The 25,936-nt window shown below is 38.9% G+C and overlaps 1 protein-coding gene across 3 annotated transcripts; it reads right to left on the bottom strand.

Annotated features, from left to right (window-relative positions):
- Positions 1 to 2,501: 2,501 nt before the first annotated feature.
- Positions 2,502 to 14,314, bottom strand: SMNDC1 (survival motor neuron domain containing 1). 3 transcript variants are annotated; one of them, XM_030807253.1, is made up of 7 exons: positions 14,089 to 14,298; positions 12,817 to 12,936; positions 9,974 to 10,163; positions 8,078 to 8,220; positions 7,000 to 7,161; positions 4,682 to 4,835; positions 2,504 to 3,743 (listed from the first exon to the last, which is right to left on the bottom strand). In XM_030807253.1, exons 3-7 carry the CDS (start codon positions 9,974 to 9,976, stop codon positions 3,606 to 3,608), a joined length of 600 nt encoding a protein of 199 aa, XP_030663113.1. In that variant the 5' UTR covers positions 9,977 to 10,163; positions 12,817 to 12,936; positions 14,089 to 14,298; the 3' UTR covers positions 2,504 to 3,605. The 3 variants fall into 3 exon arrangements, with proteins under 3 accessions (XP_003255504.1, XP_030663113.1, XP_030663119.1); XM_003255456.3 differs by lacking the exon at positions 9,974 to 10,163 and having other exon boundaries at positions 2,502 to 3,743; positions 14,089 to 14,314; XM_030807259.1 differs by lacking the exons at positions 12,817 to 12,936; positions 14,089 to 14,298 and having other exon boundaries at positions 9,974 to 12,795.
- Between the last annotated feature and the right edge of the window lie 11,622 nt (positions 14,315 to 25,936).

The raw sequence follows: 25,936 nt of genomic DNA, 5'->3' as shown, positions 1-25,936 counted from the left end.
AAAAGCTAAATCAAAGCTTTAAATATTTTTTTTGGTTGAATTTACAACCGGTAGTTTTTATCTTATAAAAATTGTAATTATAAAATTAAAATCTACAGACACATGAGTCACAAAACTACAATTTTCCTTTATGTTAACCTGATGGTCTCCTTTGCTATTTTTAAGGCAGACATTCGGCATTAGAATTGCATACTGGAAACAGATACACACCCTTCACTGTGACAACAAGCAATTTTTTTTAAAAAATGTGTTGCTACAATAACTGAATCATCTTGTTTTGGTTTGACGCCTAGTCTTCATGATTAGGCTAAAAGGTAATTTTTCTTCATTTCAAAAGTCAAACTTTTATAATTAACAAAACAGTTCTTAGATGGGGATGCACAACAGGATCACCTGCGGTGTTCGTCAAACAACATACCTTGGCCTGGATAAGTCTAAGGTTGGTCCCAGACCCATAAACTCCTCTTTAAACAAGCATTAGGGGTGACTTTTATTATAACCTTCACCCCCTTCCCATTAACATGCCCTACTATACAAATTAGTTCAAACCTTTAACTAGGAATACTAAATATACCCTACAACCTTGGTAATTTGGTAACACTTCAATAATACAGTTATAATTGGATGCCTCAAATCATAAACAATGGGTATTGTTATCCATTGTAATGTGGATTGCTATTCAAGTTAAGGAAAAAATATCAGATAATTCACCACTGCCACTCTGCAGAGTAATAGCAGACACTTCTATAGTGCTTATGCCGGATACTCTTAAGCTATTTACACATTTGAATTCAATCCTTAAAACTGAAACAGATTTTTCCATTCTACAGCTGAGAAAAATGAATCAGAGGAATACACAGGTAATAAATGGTAATAAACAAACACTAGTCTGGTTCTAGAGTCCTTGCTGTTTTCCAGTGTGCTCTGTGGCCTCCCTACATGTTAATTAAAACAGCACTTGTAAACTGTGATTACTACTAAAACTGAACGTTTTGTTTATTTTCGGGAGGTTAGGACTGTTCTTTCCTTGAAATGGTAACAACAGTCAAATGTCAAGCTTTGGTAAGTTACACGCAACCATTTCTACTTAGAGGCCCATAACTCAGTATTTAACATTTCAGTCTGTCAGTTTCAAACCTTCAAATCTCCTTTCTTAATGGGGAAAACTCTACATTAAATTTTCTAACAAAGCTTTTTAAGGTCAAGGTTTTTATTTTGTTTCAGAATATAGAGAGCTTAACCACCTTCAACTGTAAAATACTGTGGGTATCATGCTTCTCACTGAGCATCTTCTCAAATTCAGTATCACACTGTGACAAGTAGTCTCCCTAAGAGTCCTGCCTCTTAGTTCAGAGACACAAACATCATCCTGACACTAAGATTTTCCAAACGGCCACATCTAGATCTCTGACACAAAGGTTGCTGATTTCATTCTAAAGATCTATTTTCAAAACTTTTCATTTTTTTTTTAATAAGGTCACTTTTCTTTTTCTCTCTCCTACTGCAAAGTCCACTGGGAAAACTAAGGCCCCCAGGGTCAAAAGAGGGACAAGACTGCCTACAAAAACATCAGGTGAATTACTATTCTAACACCACCAAGGTAATCTCAACAACCATTTTCTGGGGTCACACAATGACACCAAATTTCTTCCCAGTGCTTTTTAATTCAAAGGATTCTCTTGCAATCCATCAAGGCTACTCTTGATTATTGATAAGCTCTTAAGATGTTACAATAACGAGGTATATTTTATTTGGAAGTTTACAGGCTTCAACAAACCTTTTTCTACTGCAGCTTGTGCCTTTCTGTCCTACCCTGTGGCCACGAATTATATGAAGAAAAACAGTGACCCTCCTGGGTTGAGAGGGGTGGGTGTGGAAGAGAGAGATGAAGAATTCTACCTACCACTGTCCTAAATTTCAATTTATAAAAAAAAATTGAAATTCATGAAATAAAAACTTATTTTCCCCTTCCACCAAAAATCTACAAACACCCATTAAAATGAGGACATCCTATAAACACATGCCTGGTTTGCCCTTTAAGATCCAATTTCTTCTAATGGAAGGAATACTTAAGGATTTACTGAAACCTCTCACACACTCAATATTCTCCTCTATGAATGCTGTGTGCGAGTACTTGGAGGGTTTTTTTTTTTTTTTTTTTTGAGACGGAGTCTTGCTCTGTCACCCAGGCTGGAGTGCAGTGGCGCGATCTCGGCTCACTGCAAGCTCTGCCTCCCGGGTTCACGCCATTCTCCTGCCTCAGCCTCCCGAGTTGCTGGGACTACAGGCGCCCGCCACCACGCCCGGCTAATTTTTTGTTTTTACTAGAGACGGGGTTTCACCGTGTTAGCCAGGATGGTCTCGATCTCCTGACCTTGTGATCCGCCCGCCTTGGCCTCCCAAAGTGCTGGAATTACAGGCGTGAGCCACCGCGCCCGGCCGGAGTTTTAATCACTCTGAAGTGCTGACAGCTAAAGACTTTACCTTTTGTTAACACACCCTGGAGATTTTAAAAACACTTTATTTAATAAAAGTTAAACATACAAAACTGAAATAATACACATCCTAAAAATTACCTTCTTCCATTAATAAGGAAGACCCTTTTCTATGCATGTATTTGGCTTAAACTCAACTCAGGATAACTGTGATGTTCACTTACACCAACAAATGCAGACAACTTGATCTAATTAACAAAAATTACAAACAGCTAAATGAACATAATATACAGGGAAATTATGGTCAGATTAATGCACAAGAAATACAAGAAATTTTTAATGATGAAATATTCAGTATTCTTGTTCATTAATTTAGCCTTGTGTTTTTACAAAAATAGTATCTACACTGTATACAGGGCTATACATCAGCTTTTTGTTCTCCCATATAAACATTACACATCCAAAACATGGTACCACTGCCGTAAATGGAAAAAAACAAAAACCAGGAAAAAACCAAACGTACAAAAAACAAAAACACCTTAGAAAAGGGAGCTCATCCTAAGGTTTCTTACATAAAACTAAGAGTACATAAAAATAAAACAGCTAGATCAATTTCAGAGATGGCCTAATAGGCCTGGGAAACAAGTTATTGAGGAAAAACCTCAAAACAAACTTTGCCATTTACAAATTAACCTATCTTTAAGCTTAACTGAACGACAGCTAAGTTTTAAAGTTGAAAATAAAAATGGAAAGGTCTCTTAGCAGGTTGGTGTTTTTGCCTTGGTGTTCCAATGAATTGCTAGAGTATGTGTCAAGTTCAAAGCATCTGCAAATTTCAAGTTACAACTTACAAAAAGTACATACCATAGGTTAAGTAGGCGCCTGATATTAGGAAGATCAATAATTCATCTAAGTGCTGTATGAAACAGCATCTACAAAAGTTGCTTTATTCAACAAACTTTGAGGGAACCGTGGTACTGATAATGAGAAAAGTTAAACGAATAGCAGTTATCAAATGCAATTTCTTCACGTTTCATTCTACTGAAGTCAACCAATGACGACAATGGTATCTTGCTTACTCATCTAACAAATAATTTACCTTTAGAAAAATATAAGGATAAAAAGGTAAATGTAAAGCCCTGCAGAGATGAAATCCAACAGTTTTTCTGATTATTGAGGCATCAAATGCCTGACATTGTATTTAGAGGTATCTTGATATTGTGTCATAGGTTTATCAGCAATTCCACAAGTTCCTACTCCAACTTTGCCAGTCACACTCTCAGGTGAAGCAAAAATACTCCTCTTTACCTAAGGGAAAGAAAACAGAAATCGTTCCTGATTAGTGTTGGAAAAAATAAAAAATTTCAAATTTTAAGTAATGTTAAAATATATTCTGGTTTCAATGTTTAAAAGAAGAAAAACATATTGCCTTTGTTTAGTGTTAAAAAATGGGTACAGAAGAGGTCCCATGCTGGAAGCCATTTACTCTAAGTTGTGGAAAATATCACTACATTTACTAATACTCATAACACTTGCCTTCTGATACCTCAAAATTTTAGTTTTGTAAACTCAAATCCTAACTTCAGCTGTGAGTAGCCATTTTAGCATGATTAACGCTCTAGCTGTATTGCAGTTTACTGCAGGGCCTGTTATGATAGCTAAATTGTGAAGTCCTTTGGCCTTTGTCACAAAATAAACATCTTTATGAAAAGGAAGTGCTTCTTTCCAGAAGCCATGTCCATCAATGGAAGGGCTACCTTGATGGCAGTGAAGAGTAATACATGGGTGAAAGTCAGGTTATCCTCATTCTCAACTTCCTATATGAATGCTACAGTTATTTTCTACCCAACACACACTTATCTTTCTAAGTGTATCAAGGGAAACTGAATGCACTTTTAAATAAAATCTACTGGTGATGCCCAGCATGAAGGCATGTTAACAAAGCAGGTAGAGTTAAGCATACTGCCTCTAAGTAGCAACTATTTTTTCAAATATTAGTTTATAGAAGGAAAAGAACATAGACCTTTTGTAATTCCTGATATAAATTCTCTCATTTGTAATATTTTTATTGCAGACAATGGCTAATATTTTTCGATAAGTTAAACTGAGCATCAACAAGGATTCTGAATACAAAATCTGAGTTAATCATACTTTACAAAAAAACTACATCTCTTTTCATTTTAAAGTTATTTTAATGACAGTTGCATTTCTCAAATTTACAAAGTGTCATAAAAAGATCTACCAACCTGGCCTTTTTTGTTTTTAGAATAGGCTCTGTTGTTGAATTGCTGCCATTTCACTTTCTGGTCCTCTCTTTCCTGCTCAAGTTCTTTTATTCTCTGAGCTTTTTTCAAAGCTTTCTTCTTTTTATATTCACGCTGCTGGGCAATCATTTCTTTTCTGCATGAAAAAAAGTTAAATGTCAACTGTTAAGACTTACTATACAAGAATGACTTCCTTGAAGACACCGGCAGTGCAAAAAAAAAAAACCAAACATACAATGGTCTATGAATAAAAAGTACTAACTCATTAAAATCAGTACCAATCACCCAGAATTACTAAGAAATTTTTTTTTAAAAATAGCATCCTTCGAAGCTTTTAAACATAACTGTAATCTATTTACCCATATAGGGTAAATATTTCGACTTTTTTTTTTTTTTTTTTTGCGACAAAGTCTTGTTCTGTCATCCAGACTGGAGTTGGAGTACAGTGGCACGATCTTGGCTCACTGCAACCTCCACCTCCTGGGTTCAAGAGATTCTTGTGCCTCACCCTCCTGAGTAGCTGGGACTACAAGCACGTGCCACCGTGCCTAGCTAACTTTTGTATTTTTAGTAGAGATGGGGTTTCGCCATGTTGGCCAGAATGTTCTTGAACTCCTGGCCTCAAGTGATACGCCTGCCTTGGCCTCCCAAAGTATTGGGATTACAGGCATGAGCCACTGTGCCCAGCCTCAACTATGACTTTCTATTTTACTTTTGTATAGCTGTTGCCAGTTGTTTTAGGAATAAATTGAGTTTCAGTATTAATGGGTATCTAAGCCTTCATCTACTTCCAAACAGACATAGTTAACAAGTGCAGCATTTAGAAAAAATGTATGAAGAGATTCAATGCAGATAAAATATTTTACCTACATTGGAAGAATACAGCAGCACAAACGGAAATCATAGCTAACAATTCTCACCAAAACAAAACACCTGCGGGTTTCAAAAACATTCTAAATAAGATTCTAAATAGGATAAGAGCCTAAAACCCCCAATAATTTCTGATCAGTTAACACTGACTTCTCACCAGAAGGATGAAAAAAAGATCTTTAAGAGGGGCAATATCTAGACTCCCTGGTACCATACTACCACCATGAAGCTATGGCTTTTTACACAGATGACAAAGACATAAAAAAAAAATACATTGTTCTAGAATTTTATTTTATTGGGATGCTTACATTAATATATGATTTTTGCATATTCAAATATAAATATGTAGCAACTTAAATTTCGAAAACTCTTTGACAAATCAAAAGACTAAGTTGTGGCAAATATGCAGAAGTTCACCAAAATATTGTTAATTCTGCCTCTTACTTTTCAAAACAGCATAGTTCCCCATTCCCATTGCTACTCCCTGGGTTCAGGCCATCATCTTATATCTGGATCACAGCAGTAGTTGCCTCTCCCTACTGACAGTGATCATTCTAAAGCTCAAATGTGATCACATCATATCCCCTCTACTTAAAATGTTATCAGTGGCTTACAAGCTCTTTATGTTCTGGACTTTACCTCTCTAATCTTCTCAGACCACCCACCTTCCAAGCCCCAAGTTTTTACCACAGGGATTTGTTACTTTTATGTGCTCACTCCCTTTAAAAAAAATTTACTAAGCTCCTACTACGTGTAAAGAACTATTACAAGCTTTACTAACACATCACTTGAATCCTCACAACCCAATAATGTACTGCCCCTATCTTACAGATGAGGAAACAGAGTTAAATAGCTTCTCCAAGGTCATAATGCTCATTAATAACAAAGAATTCAAGCCCAGATCAACATCATACCGCCTTGTAGCTTTGTACTTGGCTCTTATTCTTTTCAAATCTCAGTTTAGATGTCATTTGCTCAAAGAAATCTGCCCTAATAATAAAAGTGGAGGCTGAGTACCTCTTGTTCCCTTACAGTACCTGTTATAGCTCCTTTGTAATGTTTACACTCTATTGTCAAAGCACTTCATTAATGACGAGTTTTCTTCTCTAAATATAAACTCAGCTGGGACAAGGCCTGAGGTGGTCTCCTGTGGTATAGCCCCAGTACCTGGCTTATAAAATATGCTGGGAAGATGTTCATTGTATATAGTTATCTTCTTAATATTTACTGAATGCCTAAATGGGAATCAAAATTATCTTCACTTTACTTAGGCACACTTACACAGATAATGTTGACCCTTTGTTGCTAATCTCCAGAACAACAGTAAAACAGTATTATAACTTTCTTATGCATAGATTCTCTCTGCAGACTACTTCAAGTATCCAAATGGAGAAGATTGCACCTAAAATGGAAAAGTCAAAGTCACTTACTTTGACATGGGTTTGTTGCCACTGTCCTCCTTTGCCTTCCTTCCTTCTTCTACAGGCTTGAGGTTCAACAGTGGAGTCACTTCAGCATTGCCATAACCAGCAAAGGTGATTGCAGCGGTGCCATTTTCTTCATCTATCTCCTCAATCTCCGCTTCATAACACCTGTAAAGATATCATGGCTGTAAGCAGGTGAGTAAAGATTTAGTACTCAGCCTACAAGTCTTATACTGTAGTGATAAAATTATTACATGTGTCTATAATGAAACTTCTATAATCAAATGGTTGTTCTAGCAAAGAGAATACAAAAGAGTGGTTGAAGTTAGTTATCTGCTATCGAAAAAGGACATCCTAATCAAAATATTGCTGGTAAAGTCTCTTACATGTACCTACTCAACGTGCTTTAATGTCTTTGAGAATAGAGGTTTCTTTTCTTCTCTTTTTTGCGACAGTCTCACTGTTGCCCAGGCTGGAGTGCAGTAGTGCAATCTCGGCTCACTTCAACCTCTGCCTCCCAGGTTCAAACAATTCTCATGCCTCAGTCTCCCAAGTAGCTGGGATTACAGGCACACGCCACCATACCTGACTAATTTTTGTATTTTTAGTAGAGATAGGGTTTCACCATGTTGATCAGGCTGCTCTCCAACTCCTGACCTCAAGCGATCTGCCCGCCTCAGCCTCCCAAAGTGCTGAGATTACAGGCATGAGCCACCACACCCAGCGAAAACATATTTCTTATAGGAATGATGTCAGTGTATGCTCTTCACAGAATTCTCAGAAAAACCAACCATTCACTCGATTTTCAATTTGAGAAAATAATTTAGATTATTTTAGAAAACACCCATTCATTGTCCTGTTTTTCTTTCCTCTAGAATCCCAGCCATTCTTCTCCCCGAAACTTAATCTAAAACTAAAACTAAACTGTATTAATGGCAACCACCCAGGAATCAAATTGGCTCTATAAATCATACTGCCTAATAGAAGTCAAGATTAAAATAGGGTAGTTAAAACTGAATAAAAACTTCTTACCATTGTATTTTATTATTTCATGTTATAGTTAGAGTTTTTTTTCTACACTTACTGTCCATCTTCACTCCAGATTGCCATACACTTGTCTCCTACTTTCCATGAATGAGTAGGTTGAGTAGAAGCAAAACTGTCTGAACTTGCAAGCGTCTCAGAAGGTTGAGTTGACAGAAGGTCTTTGGTTAGTTCTATAACTTCCTAAAAAAGAAAAACAAAAACTACAATATTATTTTTATAATTCTCATTGTCAACTTTGTTTTTGATGACAGCTTTCATACTGTACATTAAGTACTCTACATATATTTCATTTGCAGTTCATAACACTATTAAGCAAGCACTGTGATTATCCCCATGTAGAAACTGATACAGTATTTTCTGCGAGTTAAGTGGTAGAGCTGTGACTTAAGCCCATATAGTTGCCTTTCAACTTAACCACAAATACTAATGAAAATATAAGACTTGAGCTTACACCATGCATTATTTCTAAGTGCCTATTTTAGCTGAATAGATCTCTCTAAAGATGAGAAAGTCAAGTATGAGGGACTGAATTAGATACTCTTATTGTAACATATATTTTATGCAACTGTACTGTTTTATAGGGTATTACTCAGCAGTATTAACTGCCAAGCAATCCCAAAACACTTTAAGCAGCTTTATTAGTAACAAAAATGTTCCTACTTATACATATCTCGACTAAAATACTACAGGCAATGTAAAAGAAACCAGTGGTCTTCCTATTCAATTACTGTAAAACTCACCCCATCTGGGTAAGCAAATTACCAGGTTAGATTTTAAATGTTCCATACCTTAACGTTAAGCACATTAGCACAGCTTCATTTAAAAGGGGGAAAAAAGGTAATACACATAGGCAATGCCTTTCTGTGTGGCAAATATTTTTTTCTAATTCAGGCTTACATTTATTGGCTTCATTCAAAGATGTTTGGTGTCGGGATGGCTAAAAAATTGAGAATAGTACAAACTGACAGATTCTGCTACCTGTCTACTGTATTTTTACGCTAATGAAGATCCACACTATGCATCTTATCTGATCTAAGAACTTGCATAGATGTTTACCCATTGTGGCATTTAAAACATCATACTGTATGTTTGGGGAGAAAAACTAACAAAGTTAAACTATGTACTGAGTTTCTTCTAGTTCCCACTGACGTTTCATAATAGTAATTTTGATTCCAGTAGCCAAGAAAGTTAAATATTACCTCTCTCCTAAAGATTCTAAATCTTCCTGGCTATTTCCGAAAAAACTAATATTTGAGTCTTAAATCTCTTGAAGAAAGGTTTTATAAATAAATAAATAGAACACTTAGGTTTGAGTTAAAAATTTAGTAGGAATAATATCTCTAAGTTTTATTAGCTGCCAACTAGCCATTAATTAGATCTTTTTAATTAGATAGTCCTTTGCAAATAAAGCAAAGAACCTTCCAAATAACTAGATCAAGTAGTACACTAAAGAAGAGTAAATTATCTGGGCTTATTTTTAACCACTTTTAGGGAAAGGAATGTAATCCAGTAAGCCTGACTCAAGAGTCCACACAAATCTCCATCATTAAATACTTCCAGATCCACCTAGGGATCATTTAACTTAAGCACAGACATGAATTCTGCACTTGTAGGTTTCAAATTTAGAACTCTACTTCCTTTAGGACAGAACTATTTTCCAAATATATTTGGTTAAAGAAACATATTTCATCAAAGAAAAGGGTCCTGAAAAGCTGTGCGTATTAGTGAATTCAGAGGCCTGTGCTGAAATGACCCTTTTTTAGAAAAAATCCAGAGCATTTACTCCTAATGTCCTTTAACTTTGCCATGGTTTTACATAACCCTCCCAACGAACTATGAAGAACCTTCTAAATTTCTATTCTTCACATGTGCGTATGGACCAAAGTATTAGAAAAACTATTTTATGTATGAGGGGGTTCTTGAAGGTACATACCATTAATTACTTTTCCTCCCTCAAGTCTGAGTTCTGAAACTGCTCCTTCATCGACAGATGGGCAGCAGTTACAGTAATCGGCAATTCCAGGAAGCATCAGGTGTTGTGATCTACATATCAGCAGGTCAAATGGGGTGCACTCAAGCACTCTGCTTACTGAAGGAAGGCGTTTCGGGGATGCAGAGAGCCACTGTAATATATGAGACAAGTGACTTGACCCCTGCCTCCTTTAGAACCAGCTTATTCAGCAAAACAGCCTGATAAATTGACTATCTGTGATTATCATAGACTGCCCGGGGAGCTAGTCAGCTAGCTAGCCTGGATTTTATTACACCCACTTTTTTAAGTGAAAAAAGAAAGGCAGGACTTTAGCAGATTATTTTGCTGCCTGCTGAATAACTTCAGCCTCTATGAAAGACAGTACATGAAAGAGATAAACATGGAAACCTTACTGGCAAAATGAAGTCATTGAAAAGATGCAGAAAAAGCATTTTGTCATAAATCAAAGGACAAACAAATTGATAACCAGGATAAGGATCTAATTCTATAGAGGAACACAAGAAATTAGAAACCATATGATGGTCAAAAAATATTAATATGAGGAAGCCACAAAATCAGTCTGAACAGACTTCTCACCAAATATAACAGGCTGAATTAAATACCCATAGCGCGAGACACATCCCAGAAGGCAGAGAAGGAAAAAAGAGGGGAATAAGGGGGGGAACCCCACAGCAGAATAGAAGCTGTAAGTGTAGTCTCAATGGAGACAACAATTATTGGGTGGAAGCATATAGCCAAATACTTTTCAGAGTATTACCTCATCTTAAAAGATGGTTTCCATTTCTGAGTAGTTTTCAATTCAAAACAGACCTTATCTAGTGACCAAAATGAAATTTCTAATGATAGAATAAAATGGGAAGAAACTCTGATCAAGACTGGTCAGGAAAAACATTGTTATTACTATCTGAAGTATTAGAACTTGCACTTCTAAATCCTTGCCATCCAATATGGTAGTCACGTGTGGCTAATTAAATTATATTAAAACCTCAGCTCCTAAGTAAACCTAGCTGTATTTCAAATATCCAACCAAATGTGGCTAGCGGCTATGGTACTGAATAGCAGATATAGAACATTTCCATCATCACAGAAAGTTCTACTGGACAGTGCTGTCTTAAATGGTTATAGAAAAGAGGATACTTTACAGAAAAATGATTTCCAGGTCATTATTAACTGAACCCCCGCAGGCAAGCCTTTTAGGGGCTTACTACAATGTTTATCACAATGGTTTCCCCCTACAGTACTTTCTACTATGATGATCATGACATGGTAAGGCAGTTCTGCCCAGGCTCTAATGATGAATTATTCTAGAAATATTAAAAAGACCTGATGATAATGCTATTTCTAACTCCACTCCCAACTTCCCCAACCCAACCAGTTTAAGAAATACCCCTCCTCCCACTGCCCACGAAGCAATATACAAAACATTGGCACTCAATGTTTTCTTTTCCTAAAAAAGGACTGCTTAAGTTGGTAAAGGTAGTCGAGGCATCTCTCTTTGGGGCAAACAGAAAGCACTTTACAGAGTGTAAGAAGAGGTCGGTGTGGCTCTGTTGTCTCATCTTCAAATGTATACTCACAACATGTGAGCAAATCAAATGGACAGGTGGCAAACCATTGGGTTATTTTTCACTTAAGGGCCTGAGAGTGGGAGAAATTGCACCCAAAACATCTTTTTCGTATTGACTGGCACCCTGAAGCCCACAGGCCTGGCTCCTACGTATCGAAGAGGGGTCTTGTTCATATTGAAATTATCCCAGATAGTTTGTGTGTGTTTAAAAATAACATACTACTGCAATTTTATTCTAAATCTAGAACTTGAAAGTATTCAACTCATCTTAATTACGCCCAGATAAGCAGTTCCAGAATCCCAAATCTGGACCCTACTTCAGTTAAGTTTGCAGTTTTGATATCCCTAAAACAGTAATAGTTTTAACGGGCAGTGGGATAATAAAGGGAGGGAATGAATTTTTAGACAGGATACAGATTTGAGTTTAGTACTCAATCGGTAAAGCAATCTCTAATCAAAACACCCTTGAAACTTTTTAAAAATCAGGTTCAGAATTTAAAGGAAGCTCTTAAAAGTCATATGTATTTGCAAATTATATATGGCATTTTTCTGAATCAGTCTGGTGTCCTGAGAAACAAAAGTATTACTCTCCCATGACAAAGATCTCCTTTTCACCACATAGTTCAATTTCCACAAGTGTCAACAACTTTACCGTAAAACCTAGCCTTAAGTCTGAACATCTGTGTAACAATTATACAGAGCACTTGTCTCTCTTTAGGCATTTTTGTGGTGTGTTTTCAAAACAAAATGTAACCCACCAGGCTTTGGGGAAAAAAAAGAAGGCACGCATTTTCAAAGAATCTTGTGGTATTAAAAAGAATCTTAAGGTTCTATTTTTCTCCTTCAATCTTTGTTACTTTTTGAACTAAATTTCATTTGTCAGGTCTTAAAAACTAAAAGCGTTTTTCATTGTGAAATTACATGTACCTCTCGTCTTGAAAATTTGACAGACTTGGAAATTTCTATCAACTTTAGTTTTTAAAAATTATGTACGCACACAAGATTTATATAACAAAGAACAATATTTCATTCACTCTGATGTATAGAAACCTGAGAACTGGGGAAGCAACCCTACTTCTATAAGCCACAGTACCTACAGAATTTACATATATACATAGGGTGGGGTGTAACCCCTCAAAAGGCACTTTGGGTACTTAGAGATTCAAGCAATAATTTGAAAAACAGAGAAAAACTACAATTGTCTACCCACACTTACTTGTAAATCTTTCTTCAATTTTAGCAAATCTTCATTTTCTCCATTTCCAGATAATGCAGCTTCGACTTGCTGGAGCTGAGCTTTGTAGCTTGCCAGCTGCTTTGCTAAATCCTCTGACATCTGGGAAAAATAAAAAGGGTTAGACCATGAAAACAAAACCAAAAATCAAGGCATAAAAAACTAACTTCCCTGTCTGCCTGAATTACCAGTTTTTGCCTCCACCTCCTTCTAACACTGCAGCTTAATTTACCACCATTACCTTTACTCTCGGTTTAGACTTCAGCTAAACCACAAACTTAAAGGCAACAGATTCTGAGGATTATAAACTTGAGATACATTCCATACTTTAAAAAAGCATACAGATACAAAAAAATTTCTAATTTTCTTTTAACTCCCATCCACAGGGTAGGTGCTGAGTTCGGCTCAATAATCAATGTTATCTTTTTAAAAAGCACTATTCTGTTGGAAAAGTCGAAACTTTCAAAAACAATCCAAATACTTATTTTTAAGCACTAAAGTATGCTTCCAAAGCCAAACAAGTGCGTTTTTAAGTTAACTACACAAACTACTATCTTTACTTGAACTATTCAATTAAGAGTGTATTTAAAATTGCTTCTCCAGAACAAAAATCTTTCGCCCAGTCGCTTATTTATCGGTGCATTATCTTCATCAAAAACAACAGCACAGGTACTCTCCCATTTAGGCATTCTAAGGAATGCGCCTTTCGCCAGATACAGCTCACTCATTTTCCTGAAAATAAGATGCCAATTAACCCTTTTTGATGGTTTATAAGCAAATGTACGAGGTTTCCGAGGACCCTTTTCTTTCGTAAAATTCCCGTCCAACCAAAGGGTGGGAGCCTGGAAAGGCCCCCCCAAGAGTTACAGCGACCCAGGCTGCTCTCCCCGCCACGCAGCACCTCAAAGCCCGCCACAACTCGATCATTCGGACCTGGAAATCCACACGCCACCTCCAGGACCGCCGCCGGAGCCCCGCCGCGCTCCAACAGGCAGGCTCCACACGGAGCCGCGCGGCGCCCAGCCCCACCCGCCCCGGTTCCCTACGGGCCGTGTTTGCCGCCGCCGCACGGAGGCCAGCGCCGGCCGGACCGCCGAAGCTCAGCTCTGGCTGAGACGGCGGTGGCTCCGGGCTCCAGGGCCAGCGCCTGGGCGTCTCCGGCGAGGCGGGCTCCTCGGCCTTGGGCCTCCGCTTCACCTCGGGAGGGACCCGGGCCCGGCCAGGCCTCACTTTCTCCCTCAGGGGGGTTGTTACCTTGTGTGGGGCTGGGGGCGGGGCGGCGGGAAGGGGTCGGGGCAAATGAGCCCAGTGGTAGTGGCGGCGGCAGCAGCAGCAGTAGCAGTAGCAGGAAAATCACCGCGACGACAACAAGGCGACTCGGTCTGAAAACGAAGAACTCTGTCGGCGGCGAGGGGGAGGGGAGGAAAGCCGGGCACTGGAAGGAGGAAAAGACAGAGACGGTGAAGTCTCGCGAGAAATATAAACTCTCGCGCGAGGTCACTCGACTCACGTGACTCCACACGCCCTCTAGTCTGTCCCTGGCTGTTAGGGACGCGAAGTAGGCGGGGCTTAGGAAGGAAATGGCGTAGCTGGGCTTCGCCCGGCGCGTAATGTAGGTTATCTTTCTGGAGTTCCGGCTTGGAATTTATTGGAAATGCAAATTCTCAAGCCCCACCCCAGACCTCCTGAATCTAGAGACTCGGTTTTAATAAACCCACCAGATGATACCAATGTCCGCTGACGTTTGAGAACCACTGCTTTTCGGGGGCGGTTGCGGGGTGGGGGGTGTTCGTTGGGGCTCTCCTTATGTTGCCCTGGCTGGTCTCCAACCGCTGGGCTCAAACTATCCTCCCGCATCGGCGTCCCAAAATGCTAGGATTACAGGCGTGAGCCACCGCGCCCAGCCTGAGAACCACTTCTTTATATGATACAAGCCTTAGTAGCAACAGAAAGCTAATTAAATCGTTACAGAAATAACCTATTGGAGAGGAGATTGATTTCTTTAAAATTTATTTTGTTAAAACCTACTTGGTTTTAATTAAGTTAGTTGGGTTAATCTCGCCTGATAGGGAACAACGTCCAAGTTAGTCTAGAATGGTAAAGAGTGGTAGGAATACTGACATTTGTGTCCAAAAAGAAATGCCCCTTGTGTATGTTTGTAATAATATATACGCTTTCTGGACGGATACACAAACCTGTTCAGAGGTTTGGAGTGGAAGCCAAATGTTATATTGATTACCCTCTTCGCTGTTGACCCTTTTTCCTTTTCTTCTTTTTTTTTTAAAACCATATGTATATAATTTTATTTCAATTAAAAATAAAGGCCTGAGACATAAAGTTTTATATAGATGCCAGGAAGCGACCTTTCCTGGGAGGCTGGGAGTTTGTTGCTGGACCCATAAAAAGGCCCACTTCTCGCGGATCACCTGAGGTCAGGAGTTCGAGACCAGCCTGACCACATGGAGAAACCCCGTCTCTACTAAAAATACCAAAAAAAAAAAAAAAATGCCGGGCGTGTTGGCACATGCCTGTAATCCCAGCTGCTTGGGTGGCTGAGGCAGGAGAATCGCTTGAACCTGGGAGGCGGAGGTTGCGGTGAGCCGAGATCACGCCATTGCCCTCCAGCCTGGGCAGCAAGAGTGAAACTCCGTCTCAAAAAAAAAAAAAGGCCCACTTCTCAGATGGGCTCTTTTGAGCTGTGCCAACATCTTTAGTTCCTATTTTTCTTTTCAAGGAGCCTTTCGTTTTGTTCTCTGCATACACACACACATAACCCTTATAGTGAGTCAGATAACCTGTATAGATGGAAACTAGGTCAGGTTTGTGAGTGTGATTGGGATGGCAGTCAACTTGTAAACATTGAAATTGCAGCAGAGGGCAGCAGTGTGTAGCTAGAATTAAAGAGGGAAGACAACAGAAAGCATGTGCTTTTAAATAAAGAAGAGATTCGTTTAAAATAAAATGTACTTTTAGAGAACTACTGTTATTGTAATTGTGTGTTTTAAGAACCGATGCGAGGTGGAACTTCCTTGAATATAAAGTCAACCTTATTGTGTAAAAATCTCTTAAATGAGAACTTTTCCTGAACCGCATAGATCAGAAAATAGGGAAATATTCATTATAAGTTCCATTATAGACTTCTACACCATCTTAATAATTTTGTTTTCAGGATTGTTTTTATCTATGCAACATTCATTTATAAAGAAAAGCTATATTGAATTTTAATTTTCACAAAGAAATAACAGTTTGTATGTGCCAGATACCATTCTAAGCACTTTGCACATCTTCATTTAATTTTCACAACTGTATGCGGTGTTGCTCCAGACAAAACTGGAGCAGACAAAACTAAGAGCAATACTTCAAATAGGCTTTCTGAATTACCATTTCCTTTGAAGTGTCAAAATTTACTTTCAGTGTCTGATTTTTCTTAAAACATTTGCGTTCAAACTTAGTCATGTTTATTCAAAAAAAGAGCGGTATCTTAAACCTTTAGTTTTGAAACGTGGTATTTATTTTATTGAAAGACAGCAAATAAATAAAATTTAAAGGCTCCAAATTGTCATCAGAATATACAGCTATTTACTTTCTACTAAAGAAAATTAAAGTATGGCACCATGGCACCCAGCTACTTGGAAGGCTGAGATGGGAGTCCAGAAGTTTGAGGCTGCAGCACACACTGACTGTGCCTGTGAATAGCCACTGCACTCCAGCCTGGGCAACATAGTGAGATTTTGTCACAAATTTTTAAAAATTAATTTTTTTAGACGGATTCTCGCTCTGTCACCCAGGGTGGAGTGTAGTGGTGTGATCTTAGCTCACTGCAACCTGCACCTCCTTGGTTCGAGCAATTCCCCTGCCTCAGCCTCCCAAGTAGCTGGGATTACAGATGTGCGCCACCACGGCTGGCTAATTTTTTTGTATTATTTTTTTGTATTTTTAGTAGAAATGGGGTTTCACCATGTTGGCCAGACTGGTCTCGAACTCCTGACCTCAGGCAATCCGCCCACCTCGGCCTCCCAAAGTGCTGAGATTACAGGCTTGAGCCACAGCGCCTGGCCTAAATTAAAAAAAAAAAAATTTTAAGTATAGCTCTTTGGAAATGTGCCAGCCCATTGTAGAGCAGAAGAATATGCAATATAGTAATACATGTTAGTCAAGTGGGTTGTTTTTTTTTTTTTTGAGACTGGGTCTTACTCTGTTGCCCAGGCTGGAGTGTAGTGGTGTAATCTCGGCTTACTGCAACCTCTGCCTCCCAGACTCAAGCAAACCTCCCGCCTCAACCTCCCTAGTAGCTGGGACTACAGGCACACACCACCATGCCCGGCTAATTTTTGTATTATTTGTTTTTTGCTAGAGACAGAGTTTCGCTATGTTGCCCAGGTTGGTCTCAAACTCCTGGGCTCAAGTGATCTGCCCATCTTGTCCTCCAAAAGTGCTGGGATTACAGGGTGGGCCACCTCCCTGGGTCAGAGACTGCATTCTTTATCTCAGCTTTTATTGTATCACTTCCTGACTAAAAGTAGCCCCAGATTTGGCCACGTTTTTTTCTATCTTGACAAAATGCCAAAGGTGGTGAATTAGAGTTGTGTATGTAATCATAGTAATTGTTTTATGCTCCCTTTTTTAGTCATAATAAGTGATTTGAATCTTTGCATAATTTGCTGCAGGACAAGCTACTTGCCTTTTTGTGCTTATTGAGTGTTTTTGGATACAGTGCATGGAACACATATATCCTGGGATGAAGCTTAGGTGGCATCATCCATTTAAAGTTGATGGAAAACAACCTGAAAAGGGTGTTGGTCAGCGCAAGTCTTCGGATGTTCATCAGTCATAGAAATCCTGAATTGTTTGCTTAAATTTGTATTGCACTGCTAGCCTTAGGATGTGCGTTTTCAATTATTCTGTGTTTTACACGTACCATTGAGGAACAGAAGACTGTACCACTAAAAAACAAAAATATGCCACTAAAAACAGAAAACAAGAATTTCTTCAGGTTGAAAAAGATTATAGTCTAAGGCTTTACAGGGCAAGAAATGTCAGGCTTTTTTTTTCTTTTTTTTTTTTTTGAGATGGAGTCTCACTCTGTTGCCCAGGCTGGAATGCAGTGGCACAATCTTGGCTCACTACAACCTCCACCTCCTGGGTTCAAGCGATTCTCCTGTCTCAGCCTCCTGAGTAGCTGGGATTACAGGCGTTTGCCACCATGCCTGGCTAATTTTTATACTTTTAGTAGAGACGGAGTTTCACCATGTTGGCCAGGCTGGTCTCGAACTCCTGACCTCAGGTGATCCACCGCCCCCCACTTTGGCCTCCCAAAGTGCTAGGATTGCAGGCATGAGCCACTGTGCCTGGCCAGAAATGGCAGTTCTTTTTTTTCTTTTTTTGAGACGAGTCTTGCTCTGTCGCCCAGGCTGGAGTGCAGTGGTGCAATCTTGGCTCACTGCAACCTCTGCCTGCCAGGTTCAAACAATTCTCCTGCCTCAGCCTCCCAAGTAGCTGGGACTACAGGCATGTGCCACCATGCCCGGCTAATTTTGGTTTGTATTTTTAGTAGAGACAGGGTTTCACCATGCTAGCCAGGCTGGTCTCAAACTCCTGACCTCTGATCCACCTGCCTTGGCCTCCTAAAGTGCTGGGATTACAGGCGTGAGCCACTGCGCCTGGCTCTGAAATGGCAGTTCTTTACTACTTATTTAGAAGTGGTGCTTAATAGTACTCCAACCATACATTCTTAGTGGTTTATATTCTGAGAGCAAAAAGAATGAAAAGAAGCAAAAGCCCTCAAACACCACAGATTTATTGCCAGTAGTGGTATTGGTAATGTAACTTTGAAACTCAGGCCTACTATAAAACAAACAAGAAATTTATTAGTAGAAACTCTAAGAGGAAAGAAATACAAATATCCTTTTTGTATTTTTAAAAGAAGATCCACCCTCTTTTATATTTGTACTTCTTTTATAGTGGGAAAAACTGATGTTAAAACCTCTGATGTTAAATTGAATTATAATTTTTCATATGTATATTTCTTAGAAGCAATGTCACCCCCCTAGAGAATGCCCACAGCTTGATATCTAAATACCAATCCCCACTAAAAGGAAGCAATGTTTCTTAGAGAAATGGCTAATTAACGGTTTTAGGCGCATAAAGTACAAAAAAAGAAAGTTAAGCCTGAAATACCTTACCAGAAATCATGGAAGTGCCCCAAAATAAGTAAGGTCAAGTTAAAAGCCCACAGAGCCCAGCTCAAGTGGGCTCCACTAGCCAAATATAAGTCAATTTGGCCACTAACATAATAATAATTAATAGATCATCAAAGCCTTCAATACATTTTAAAAATCTATTAAGTCCAGAGTGATACTCAAAGAGTTTGGGAAGGGAGTTTCTCTTTAAAGAAGAATGCCAGCCAATTCATATAAATAAGATGACGGAATCAGAAAAATCACCATTTGCAATTCCCAATCATTCAGGCAAGTATCATCAAGAGAAGCTAAAACCCATCTGGTGAAAGGAGGTAGGGAAAAGGAGGATGTTGGCATAATGTCAAAGTATCACACATACATACAAAGTATCCCCACAGACTATCCAATAATTACATAGGGGAAATATACCTTACTATGATGAAATTCAGCTGTCACCAACTTAACCCAGAGATCAAGTTTAGCACCGCTAATTGTGGAACAACCTGATTTTATATGCCTCTTGATTTGATGCAACATGAAGCACTAATAGCATTACCTGTGAAGGAAGGTTGCCAAAAATGCTTAACCTGAATACAATCAAGTTTATTGACCCAACTTCCAGTATACAAGAAATAGGGGCATAAAGGAACAAGTAAATTGAGCATGAGGAAAGAATTACATCCAGAATATGGGACATTCTATAAGAAAACACCTAAATTCTTCCAAAGGTCAGTGACATTGAAAAGGTGGGAACTGTTCTAGATTAAGAGGTAAACAGATGTTACAAGTGCAATGCATAAATCTTGATTGATCTTGGTTTCAAAAAATAAAGCTGTAAAAGTATTTAGGGACCACTGGAAAATTTAAATATGGACTCAATATTAGATTATATTAAACTATTGCTAATTTTATTAGATGTAAAAAGTATTTTATGGCTTCTCAGGAGAATGTCCTGTACTGACTATAGAAGTGTCCTATAGAAGTTATTGTTTCAAATTTTTCAAAATGAAAAGTATAGATAGACTGGCTAAAACGCCTTTTAGAATAGTTTTGGGAGGTGTGTACTTGTGTGTGTTTGGGGATGATGGGGAAGAGCAGAAGATAGTTGCAGGGAACTCTGGGCATTAGCAATAGCTTAACAAGCTCAGAAGTAATACAGGGGATTACAAAAGCATTGTCAGAAACAAAAGACAATAGAAAGCCAGATGGGTCAATGTTTAGCAGGAAAGATGTGGGCAGTGGAGGCTGTAGCAGTCACCAGGAGCTCTTTGAAGGGCAGGAAGGAAAGCATGATTAATGTGAAAGAATTACTTTGACTTCCCCACATGCAGGAGAGTCCAGTGGGTCTTGCCTTCTGAAGTTGTGATAGGAATTTTTTTTCCATATTTTGGCCCTGTTTAACTTTCTTGTATAGTAGCTCCAGCAGCAGTCTTAAGACAGTCTTTTAAACTCGGAATTAATTGGATTTGTTTGCATCACAGCCCCTGAAAGTGCCCTTCTCATCTGAATATTCCCCACCCCATATTCATGTCACTTACAGATCATTTATCTTAGAAAAAAGAGGAATGGGGTGAAATAGTCCACATTGTTTGTATTGCACAGTGGATAATAGAGCAATCTTTTAATGAAGTTCGCTTAAACTGAACAACCATGAGTGGCAGGGGATGTACATTCCCAAATGTAGACAGGAAAAAATAAGGCAGATAACTTTACTTTTTCCAAAAACCAAAATGAATCCCAGAGTTTTGCCCCATGAAAACTAGTGGGCATAATTTGACATGGTCACATTTAGCCATTTTGTTGATATGTCAGCAGTTGAAAAACCCCAAAAAACTACACAATGGAGACCTTAATGCTCAAAGATTCCATTAGGTGGCAGTCAGGATACAAGAATCTTTTGATGTCTGGTTTCTCCACCCCCTCCCCCACCTCCTCCAGCCTTAGTGAAGGAATATTGCCAGGTAGCGTGGTGGGGAGAGAGGAGTTAGGGAAAAACAAACACCCCCAAAAAACTATGGCTCACAGTATCCAAATGATGAAGAACAGCAAGTTTTCTGTGCTCAACTTCCATTTTGGTTCTAATATATATGTTTTTCTTTGGTCTTGCTGTGATTCCTTCCTTTATAAATTCTTCTATATCTAAAGCCCTTTATAGACCACTTGTAATGCTGTTTACATCTCTGTGTTATTAGTCTTAGAGCGTAAGTAGGAAGTGTGGCTCATTTTGTTAAAGACCTGTAAAAGTTCAAGGGACTTTTGTAGTGACACCCTCATCGTCTGTAATTATTGCTCATGAAAGGCTCCTGGTGGTCCTGGTTGGCTTTGTACATTGGGTTTCATGGGTAAAGGACTCTAAGATTTCTGTGCAAGAGGTAAAGTTTTGGAGAGTGCCCTTGGGAACATCACCTGTGAGGGCTGATGGGCAGGACTGGACAGAGGAAGAAGGTGAACTGTTATGCGCTTGCAATAGGGACCTTAATCACTCCTATAGAAGCTCTGGAACTGGGATGGCCCTTCTGTATCTGAGATGCGCCTGTCCCTTAAGTCAAGGGGCCAGGGCTTTATGTTCACCCATCATCAATTGACCAGCCAATAGATGGGGGCTGTCCCTGTGAAAGGGGCTAAGAGCAATTCAGCTAAGAGCTGTCAGCTACTAGCACTCCCAACTGCTAGGAAGATGAGTACCTCAGTCCTAAAGAGCGAATCTGGGAAGCATACCATAACATCTGCTACACAGAGGGAAAAGGCATACTTTCTGAGTATCACCCCTATTTTTGGTATCTCTGACGTTGTTTCTCTTGCAAAAGCTACCCATATTAGAGATCATGAAACACTACCTTCTCATCTTGTTTTCCTTGGATTAAAACTAATGGAGAAATGCCTCAGCACTTCCTGCAGATGATATGTTTGTTTCAAATTGATTTCTGATATATATATATATATTATGCTGTAGGAGAGTTTGCTTATGCAGAAGCATCTCAGGTACAAAGATTAAGCATTTCCTCTGTTGCAGAATACTCCAAAATATTTTCGCACAATTGGTGATGATTTACTCCATTTCATCAAAAAGTCATTAGAGTGAGTTTTATAAAAAGAGAAAGAAAAGGAAGAATAAATGATATTTTCTGAAAATAGCCTATTTGCAGGTAGTAAATGTATGATTGGCTAGAAAGGAGATTTTAAATTGATATTTTTGCCTGACCTTGGCTTTTATTGTATTTTGTGACACTGATGCTCTTCCTAATTTTTTTTTCTAGTTTTAGCTGAAGAAATCACTTTCCTCCCTTATGGTCATTTAACTAGTTTTAAAGACCCTCTGAAAGTCTTTTGGATGTATTCCCTTTCCTTTATCCCCTGTGTTGCAAACCAGGCTGCCATCATTTCTCACTTCATCTAATGCAATAGCCTAAGAATGAATGAATTCCTGAGACGCATCCTCCACTCTTGGTTATCAGATTGATCTTCTGGAAACACCAATCTTAGCATGCCCACACCTACTCATTGAAATCCTTTATTAGCCCACCATATAAGGCCATTGGTGATGCTGTCACAGCCTTAGCGCTGGCACACACTCCATATGTAAACCTGCCCTGCCTTTTCAGGCATTACTGCCTTTGCTCCAAGCGTCCGCTTTACCTCACATGCCTTTCCCCACTTCCCTGCCTGGAAGAAAGCCTTTAAAGACCCAGTTTTTTTGTTTTTGTTTTGTTTTGTTCTGTTTGTTTTCGGTACAGAGTCTCACTCTGTCACCCAGGCTGGAGTGCAGTGGCCCGATCTCAACTCACTGCAATCTCCAAATCTCCACCTCCTGGGTTCAAGTGATTCTCCCGCCTCAGCTTCCCGAGTAGCTGGGACTACAGGTGCCCGCCACCATGTCTGGCTAATATTTTTTTGTGTGTTTTTAGTAGAGATGGCGTTTCGCCATGTTGTCCAAGCTGGTCTCAAACTCCTGACCTCAGCCTCCCAAAGTGCTGGGATTACGGGCATGAGCCACCACGCCCCACCAAAAGACCCAATTCTAATGGGCATTGGTGACAACTCACCAGCTTTCATGAGTAGAGCTCCTTGCTTCTCTTTTCTGCTCCCTTAGTCTTTTTATATTTGTTAAGAGAACCCTGGACTACTGGGTTTAGAACTGGGAGCCTTGAGACATTATATCCAAGGGGGTAGGGGGTAGTCACATCCTGTTCTTTGCATCTTCAACACCTGGCGCGATGAGCCTCCTTGATAACGTGACTGTTTAGTTGGACTACATTTGATCTCCTCGATAACACAGAGAAAGTATATTTTTGGTATCAGTGAACACTGTATTTGACTTTGGCAAATATTCTAAAGATTTCTTGTAATTGGTGTTATAATATTTCTCTAACATTTGGACACATGATATCAATTTCTTCATAAGTTTATTACTATAGTAAAAAGTAAGGAGTGAATGTTTTAGGCATTTTCATTATGGAAAGAACTTTTGATTAATCCTAATGATAGCATGTTTTTTACAGGCAATTGAAAGTGATTTTTACATTCATGTGTGCTGGTAAGGATATAGATATGAAAAATGAGAGCCGTAATAGCAGCTTGGTTATGAGCAATTTAATCACATAGCTCTGGCCTATTTTTTTCAGCATTACTGGCTGCCCAAGTTTGATGCTTTCTCTACAGGCAACATTAAGTAGAACCAATTAACCTGGCTTTCAGTAGAAGAACAATATTCATGTAACTGAGACGAGAAAGTAGCTATGATGTATAGATACATGTGGCCATTGATCCTGTGGCTTATGAAAGTATTGAACGTGTTCTTTGTGTCTTATCTGGAAAAAAAAATGAAGATAACATATTTCCCTATATCCTCATAAGACAAACAAATGGATGTGAATATAATAGCTGTTTCTAACAGTTTCTGTGCCACTTTTAATGGTCATGGGCTTTTTGGGGTGTTGATGTTCTGTTTTGACTAGTTTTTTCTTCACATCACTCTCAAAACTATTTTACCATCAAAGGAAAATATGTCAACATTCTTTTTTTTTTGAGACAGAGTTTTGCTCTTGTTGCCCAGGCTGGAGTGCAATGGCATAATCTCAGCTTACCGCAACCTCTGCCTCCTGGGTTCAAGCAATTCTCCTGCCTTAGCCTCCTGGGTAGCTGGGATTACAGGCATGCGCCACCATGCCCGGCTAATTTTGTATTTTTAGTGGAGACGGGGTTTCTCCATGTTGGTCAGGCTGGTCTCGAACCCCTGACAGCAGGTGATTTGCCCGCCTTGGCCCCCCGAAGTGCTGGCATTACAGGTGTCAACCACCGTGCCCAGCCCTCTTTTTTTTTTTTTTTTTGAGATGAGGTCTCACTCTGTTGCCCAGGCTGGAATGCATTGGCACAATCATGGCTCAGTGCAACCTCCATCTCCAGGGCTCAAGCAATCCTCCCACCTCAGCCTCCTGAGTAGCTGGGACCACAGGTGCGTGCCATCGTGCCTGGCTAATATTTTGTATTTTTGGTGGAGATGGGGTTTTGCCATGTTGCCCAGGCTGGTCTTGAGACTCCTGAGTTCAAACAATTCACCCAATTCAGCCTCCCGAATTGCTGAGATTACAGGCATGAGCCGCCGCGCTCAGCCCCGTGTCAACATTCTTAATGAGCAGGTGAGACAGCACCCTGGATGGGAATCTGTAGTTCTAGTATGGATTCTGCCTCTCACTAGCTGTGAGACCTTCTGCAGGGAGACCTTAATTTCAGTGGGCCTCCATTTCCTTACTTATATTTATTTTCCCCCCACATTTAAAATTTGTTTTTATTTTACCTAAAATTACAAGAATAGTTATTCCCAACCTACTTTACCTCATTGCCTCATGTAGGATATCACCTCATAAACATTTTTTATTGGTATAACACTTAAATGTAATACAGATAAAGAGATAGATGTTTTAACTGTATACATTTCTTTATTATCTTTAAAAAATAATTTCAGACTTTATTAAATGTAGTTTTAAACACTTTTAAAAATGAAGACATTTAACCAACAGTAGGAATTAAAAAAAGTTGTTAGCAAGTTTTTTCTGGACATATGTCATATTCTTTTACATAATAAGGTCGTTTAGACAAATTAGTTTGTGTGCACATCACATTCATAAAGTTAAATACCTAGTTTTATGGAATTAGTCACTTCTGATACTGTTAATATTTAATGAATTCAACCTAAGACATATTTAATCAAAATGCAAAATTGTTACTACTTTTATAACTACCATATCTAAATCTCCTTATAAAATATTTATATGAAAGCTATAGATGAAGATTTTCCTTCCATGGTCAATTGACCACCAGTTATCTATTAATTTTCTTCAATGAAACTTCCCACAATTTAAAAAATTTTAATGGTTTTAAATATAAAATATAAATATATAATTATAAATATAATATATACTATACATAATACAATGGTTTAAAATATAAATGTAAAGATAACTTTTGTAGGCATAATTTCAATATAATTTTATATATTATACTTTAATATACTTTTTCTCCTTTCATTAACTAAGATATTATCCATGAATACTCTTACTTATATTTCTTTGCAGCCTAAGACTCTGTGATTCCTAAGTGTACAGGAAGTCATAAAATTTGACATACAGTCTGCCCTGATGAATCCAGTCCATAGACAATTACTCAATCCTATCCCAATCTCTCCTTCCTCAAGTTTCTACTGCAGTATTTCAGAGCTACACAGTCTAATGCTTATTAGTCCTCTGATGGTAAGTTCTAGTTAGGCAGGGTTCCATGTATGAAATCCTACCTCATCCCCCTCCCTTCAACCCCAGCCAACTCCCAGGTCTAGGCATTTGGTGTGGACTCAGTTAATGCAAGGCGATGGAAGGTGGGATCTCAGGAACTCTACAGCTGTATCTAAGAGTTGTCCTCCCCTTTCATTT

This window comes from Nomascus leucogenys, chromosome 3 (genome assembly GCF_006542625.1).
Source record: "Nomascus leucogenys isolate Asia chromosome 3, Asia_NLE_v1, whole genome shotgun sequence".
Lineage (NCBI taxonomy): Eukaryota > Metazoa > Chordata > Mammalia > Primates > Hylobatidae > Nomascus > Nomascus leucogenys.
This window is presented reverse-complemented; position numbering and strand designations above follow the sequence as displayed.